This window comes from Microtus ochrogaster, chromosome 10, assembly GCF_000317375.1.
Source record: "Microtus ochrogaster isolate Prairie Vole_2 chromosome 10, MicOch1.0, whole genome shotgun sequence".
Taxonomy (NCBI): Eukaryota; Metazoa; Chordata; class Mammalia; order Rodentia; family Cricetidae; genus Microtus; species Microtus ochrogaster.
Genome location: NC_022016.1, coordinates 46,172,162 through 46,178,994, shown reverse-complemented (window position 1 = coordinate 46,178,994; position 6,833 = coordinate 46,172,162). Strand labels below are relative to the sequence as shown.

Sequence of the window (6,833 nt, the reverse complement as noted above, 5' to 3'; positions counted from 1 at the left end):
CCCGCCTGCCATGGTCATTGAGCATACTAGGTGGCTGCCTGCATCGAAGCCAGCCTTGGCTGACCTTTCCCATCCAAGGAGCCACTAACCTAGGCAGGACGGTAGAGCTGGCAAATGAACTGCAATGTCCTAGTCTAGAGTGATCTGTGTGGCGCTGGAGATGACTTGGGGAGGAGGAGCCAGCCTGCTCAGAGTAACTGTCGCTGTCACCAAGGGGCAGGGCTCTAGAAGGAACGTCTCTAACCACTTGTGCTGTCCAGGCACAAGATGCCCCTGTTCCGAGGATGCTCCAAGAACTCCCCAACCCTGCCTTGTCTGTGTACTGAGGGTATGGGGACAGGTACTAGCACCCAGGGCCCTGTGGTGACTGTGCTCTAAGGGGAACAAGGTACCCACAAGGTCAACATGTTCCTGACTCCCAGCTGGGGATTTGGCCACAAAGGGATGCAGATGAGCTGTGGGTGTCTGGCTGAACCTGCAATGCGAGAGAACTTTTGGCAAATAAGCTGTATCTCCACAGGAAAAATAAGGCTCGACAGTGCTTGTGACATCTCTGGCTGAGAGGGACAGGGACACTCCACGCCAGTCAGCCAGCTGCATAGTGTGGTCTCAGTAGGAGCACAGGAAAGAAACCCCAAGGAGCCACTTTCCTTCTACGGAGGGCCTGACATCAGACCCCAGCATGTGCTGATGCTGCGCCAAAGCCCTTCCATGTTTGAAGAAGGTAAGACACTGAGACTGGGGATAAATATTTACCTATGCCCGGGTAGGCCAAGGGGTTGTTAGCACAAACCTGTACAGACCCGTAGCTATCGTGTCTTAAAAACAACAGAGGACGGAACATTTCACCTCCATTTGGGAAGAGTCTGTAGACAGGCACTACCGAGACGTGCCGACCTAGTCAGTCCATTCATAGGGAGTCTTGGCTAGCCCATGACTGTAGAGGCAATTAATTCAGGCTAGCCCTAGGATGTTTCAGAACTCTGTGTGTGTGTGTGTGTTGGGGGTTTGTGACAGACGGTTCTTCCCTTTGCTATCACATCACACCAACAGTGATCCCCAGGGATCTCTGCTTCTGCAGCTCAGGAAGGAGGCTGCTTCCAAACACAGGTGATCAACAGCCTGTTTCTTATGATATTGCAAGAAATACCAATGTCAGTTCCATAATTCCTGAACCCTGGTTATTTACTAGACTAGAATCCTCTCTGGGAAGAGTTCAATCTCATGTCAGATACAGAGAAGCAAAGTGTTGGCTTCGAGAGACATGTAGGTTTCGCTGCACGTGTGCAGGCGCTCTGGAGCATAGTGAAGGGACAATTCTAGAAGGAGGAAGGTTCCTCCCAGGGGGCTCAGCCCGTGTACAGACGTGTCCCTGCCTCCACAGATTTAGGGTCTGAGCTTCACTGGGCTCATGTGGTGCTTGAAAACCAGGCTGTGTGCTCGAAGGCCTGGGGCCCCAGCCTGGCGCAGTGGGCTCAGGGTCACCCCTCCCCCTCCTCCTGGGAGATGCCCAGCACAGATTTATGGAGGATACCACACTCCTGCAGGGACTTGGTGAGGTCAGAGAAACGTCTTCTGGGCACATCCATTGTTTCGATACTGCAGTGTTGGTAGGTGGCTTTGTTTTTCTGCTCAGCCACCGCAAGGACAGTCTGTAGGTCATCACTGGGCCTGAAGTAGCGCACAAACCTTTGGCCTGAGGGTGACCTGATAGCCAGCAGCAGCCTCGGCTCTTGGTCTGTTGGCTCCTCCATGTTTGAGGCCCTAGAGGAACTCTGTCTCTTAGTGCGGATGATGAATTTCTTCTCTAAGGCACAGACTTGGGTTCTGGAGTCTTCTTGGCTTGACTTTACAGTGGTGTGGGTCTCCTCCTGGTAAAGGGCCTGGACGTTACTCAGCTGGAGAGAACTGGCCTTTCTGGCCACCGTGTCCACAGCCCCGTCCTCTAGGCTCCTTCTGTTGATGGAAGGGAGAACTGGGTACTTATTGAGAGATGAGGTAGCCCCGGAAAGCACCTGTGGCATCAGCTCCGGCATCTCATCAGGGGTTCCCTGAGACGGAGAGGCGGGTACACAGGCCCCTGGTTTCTGGCTGCTTGACGACCCCGAAGAACATGGCGGAGGTGAAGCCGACAGTACACTGGGAGAGCCATCGCCCCTGCCTTGTGTTCTGTGCAGATTTGGCCGCTTCCGGCCCTTGGCAGACTTGGGCCTGATGACATGCATCCTGAGAGAGCTGGGCTGACAGATGAAGCTGTCAACTGAGATACCGACCACGGTGCTACGTTCAGGTGGTGCGAGGTTCACAGGGGCTTCTGTGGCCATTGCTTCTCAGGACCCCTAAGGAAGCAGGCAGAAACAGGGAAAGACATGGGTTAAGCCTCAGGGATACTGAGATTCCCTCTTCTGCCATTCACTGCGCACTGGGAGAGTAAGCATCAATGGGCCAGAATAGGGGACCGTTCTCTGGGTTTCTGACACCTGAGGAGGGGGAGCGATTGTGACTCATTCATTACAGGATCTTGGAACACAGCAGTGAACCACAGTCCTTGGAACTTAAATTATTGAAGCAAGGAGAGAAGCAAGAGAAATCCACACGTCTGAAGATATGTTCAAGGAATGATAAGGCACATGACATAGAATGACTAAGGCAGGGGACTAACTCTCACTCTCATGGAGAAGGGCCAGGGAGCGGAAAGACCACCCTGAGAAGGAACAAGCCATGTGACGAGACAGAATCGAGTCAGACAACTTTTTCCACAGATGCGTCTGTAGCGGCTGAGTTCTGTCTGCCGCGCCGGCACAAAGCCAGCATGGCGACACAATAGCGTGCACTGCGGTCTGGTTAAGTCTGACTGGGCCCCGACCGAGAAAGGTGTTTGTGGGGCAGAAGGGTCCTGGTGAACTCCTACATCAGGCAGAGCATACTGAACTTCCACATCCTTGATGGCTCTCGGGCGAGAAGCTCTCCCAGAGAGTGACAGGCACAGACCTCAGACGCAGAGGCTGGAATGTTAGGGCTGGCTGCCTTTGCTTAAAGATGGACGGTAGCCCTGTTAGGACACACAACGGGGCAACTAGACTCAGCTCCACACAACAGAAAGTCACTTCTCTCTACAAGGGACGCTGTCTGCCCTGGCATCATGTACCACGGACACACTGCCCTCTGGACTCCCCGTTCTCCCTATGCCGCAGGCCTTCCTCCGTTCCTTCTCCCTCTCAGTCCACACGGAGCCCTAACTCTCTTTCCTCACCTTGCCAGGTGGCTCTGCACAAGTCACGTGGAACGTGGCTCCCCAGCTTGATCTGGTGCCAGGGAGGACAGGGGTTGCCCTGATCGCCTGCTAGAACTCACAGGGGACACTCAGATTCTGGACAAGGGGGTCGGCAAGCTTCCATATGAAGACTTAGCGAGCGTCCATTTTGATTTTTCAGTCTGTGGCGACCAGGCAACTCTGCGTCTTCAGGGCAGTCCTGGGCAGGGTCAGATGGACAAGTGTGGCTTTGTTTAGGTCGTAGGCCTGCCTCGTGCTTCTTCCTGTTACTCTATAGCAAAGCTTTGCCTGTTGCTCTCAACAGGGAGAGATGAACTTTTGACTCAGCGATAGGAGGCTATCAGGTCACAATCATAACTATCCTTGGACACGTGTGACCCGCGGGTTCACACACACACACACCTGCTTCAGAGCATACCTCGATGGCACTGGCAATGGCTCTCCTCCTACTCGGGGCTTAAACCGATGAGAGACCCCAGCTCCCAAACCTTCCCTCTCTACTGCGGAGAACGGCCAGGAGTTTGATGTCAGACAGCTCCCTCCTCCTATGCAGTGGCCTCAAAATTACAAGACACTTCTTGAGCTAATCACTTCCTTCCAACGCCACACTTGCTCTTATCTCAGATTTAGCTCCCCCAAAACGCCTCCCATAACTCAGTCCTTAACAGTGGACCCTTGCTGCTCTGTGTGTGTGTTCTCTACTAGACCACAAGAGACCAAACTGCGAGGAACCAAAAGGTGCTACCCCCATGTAATCCTGGCAGCCTGTTGTTTAAGATCTCAGACAAGGTTCCCTTCCCTTTCAGATTTTAATTGTTTTGTTCCCACTTGCTGTGTGTGTGTGTGTATGTGTGCGCTGCATATTGTGGGCACAGATGTAGACACAAGCACACATGCACCCACACAAGGGGGCCCGGGGCTGATGTCAATGGAAATCATCTTCTATTGCTCTAACATCGTATTTACTGAGGCGGGATCTATCGACCAAACCCAAAGCCCACCCCACCCATATGGCTAGTCTTGCTAGATTCCTACGGGGACTCTGTCCCTGCCTTCCAGGGCTGGAATTATAGCTGAGCTGCCACACCCACCAGGCATGCACATGGAGATGGAGATCCAAATTCTGGTCCTCAGGCAGATGCTTTGACCATTGAGCCGTCACCTCAGCCCCCATCCCCAGTTTAAACGTCTCTGTGGTTGTCCCATTCTATACACAACCATAACCTTCCTCCACTCTCCTCCTCCATCCTCCGTGCCCAGGCTGGCAGCAGGCAGTCCACAAACTTCTTCCTGAGCCAAAAGTTTTGGCCTCAGAAATATCTTCCCATCTCCTTGCCTGTTTCATTTATTTTCTGATCGACTATGAAGATTATTTTTTTTTCCCTATGAGTTTCTTGCTCAGAGTGGCAGGAGGAAGCCATAGCTGTCCAGCTGAGCTGATGAAGGTAAGCACCTCACTTGGGTACAGCTATTAATTTGCCACAGCTTCTACAGGATTATCACAGGCTTGGCTTCCAACACCCACACATGCCTGGGGAAAGGCTTGACTACTGTCAGGAAGTTTGGTAACTTAGAAACCTCTCCCTAACAACTTTGATGAGGAAAGTCATGTGTTCTCACAGGCACTCTGCTGGGCTATTTTTAACAGTCAAACGCGAGTGTGTGCGTGAAGTTGCTATACCTTTTGGTACTCTATATAATTAGCCATGTTCAGGGGGTGTCATTTCAAGACACCCTGGTCATAAGATAACATGACTGCAAGCTATCTCAAGAGAGAGAGAGAAAAAAAAAACCTCAATTATGACTAATTCTATAAGCCTACTCGTGGCTATTTAGAGAGTAACACCTCCTTCAGGTAAAACCGTTCCATCCAACCTGCTTTTAGAACCCACTGCCTCCTCCCCAGTGCCGAGACCATCTGTTACATGGAGGGAACACCAGCTCCCACCCCCACCCAGTGCAAGGGCAGGATGCTGTGGGGAACAGGTGTTTGGAGAACTGCATCCGTGGAACCTTTATTGTCACACCCTGGGTCCCAAACTCTGCCTGTGCCTGTGCCCTGGGTCCAGGCTTCTACGACAGCATAATCCTTGCTTGGCTCATTTCACCTCCTCTAGGTCTGGCAGACACTCAACCACAAAGTGATTTGACAGGATCTAGGCGTAGGCACCCGTCAAGCTGCCAGCAGAGGAGACAAGTGGCCTGTTTACTCAAACACAATAGCTAGGAGGCAGAGGCCTGCTAAGAGGCAGAAACGAAACACTGGGCACCATTTCCAAGACGTTGCCAGGAGGGCAGGTGCCCATTCCTTAGGATTATCACCGCACAAACAGGAAAGAAGGGGCATTGGCTCGAACATAAAGCAAGATTCCTGTTGTTTTTCCATGGTGCCCACAAGGCACCAAGGGGTCAGACCACACTACTTCACAGCCCAAATCTAAACCTACGGCGAAAGCTGCAAAATATAACCACCTACAAACCATCTGTTGGCATATACCAGGACTCACACACGTGCATTGGTCTTTTAAAACTGCTTATCAGTTACTCCCACCACCACCCCTGCTGCCACCCCCTAGCCCCCAGACTGGCTTACAAAATTAAACCGTGTAAAGGAACCAACCCGGGGATGAAGAAAGCCGAGATTAACACCATTCCCAGCGCTACTCCAAACCAGAGATCAGAATGAGGGAAACCACAAGCCACCAAGTAAGGGAAGCTTTGCAAAGGGAACTAGGGTTGACTCAGGATAGAAGGGCGGGTGAGAAGCTTCTGTTATTTCCAGGGGCGGTCAGGCCTCGAAGCAAAGAAGTGCAGAACGGGGGTGTCAGGGAATGGCAGGAAGGGTTGGGGCATAAGGGCAGACTTGGGGAAAGAGCGTGGAGCTGTGGGAGGCTCCCTCCAGCTCCTGCCTCTGCCCAGGACCTTTCTCTCTCTCTGGATCTGCGTCCAGGGACTGGTTCAGATATGCCCCTCCCAGAGGGCCCCTTGGCTGCTGCAGAGTCAGGCTTTAGCCAGGTTGGCTCTGCCTCTGCGAAAGTTCTCTTAAAAGGCCCGGCTCTCACTTTTCTGGGGACCCACAGTGGGCCTCTCACCTCGCAGCTCAGCTCCATCCGCCTCCTGTGCCTGGCTGCGACCTGCTGGTAAACAGCCCCGTCTCCGTGGCAACCGCCGAGGGGTGGGGGGCCACGTGCTTCCGGTGGGGCCGGAACTTGCCTGGCCTGGACAGGCCTGCGCTGGCCAAGTTGGACAAGCCTAGACACGGAGAGAACGCGCAGGACTTAAGAGTCTCTGGTTCACAGATTTCAGAAGCAGGACCTTGGTGTAGCCCCGCCCATGGAGGCCACAGGGCCCCGGGCCTGGGCCTCTGCCGCCTTCTCTCCTCTTCCTGACCTGGCCTGACTGTTGTCTATCTAGGGAGAGTGCGTTCAAGGGAAAGGGAACCCTGCCCTGGGGTGGGGGTGGCGACCATCATCAAAACCGTCTGTCATTGGCTCCACCCTGTCAGCATCCCTTCCCACTCCCACCCTGGGGATAATCTCATGAGTTTTGTGATCAGCGC

General features: G+C 53.3%; 1 protein-coding gene across 1 annotated transcript; it reads right to left on the bottom strand.

Annotated features, from left to right (window-relative positions):
- Positions 1-1,171: 1,171 nt before the first annotated feature.
- Positions 1,172-6,401, bottom strand: Ubxn10 (UBX domain protein 10). Its single transcript, XM_005352960.3, has 2 exons — positions 6,367-6,401; positions 1,172-2,339 (listed from the first exon to the last, which is right to left on the bottom strand). The coding sequence occupies exon 2, from the start codon at positions 2,322-2,324 to the stop codon at positions 1,482-1,484; it is 843 nt and encodes a 280-aa protein (XP_005353017.1). The 5' UTR covers positions 2,325-2,339; positions 6,367-6,401; the 3' UTR covers positions 1,172-1,481.
- Positions 6,402-6,833: the final 432 nt, after the last annotated feature.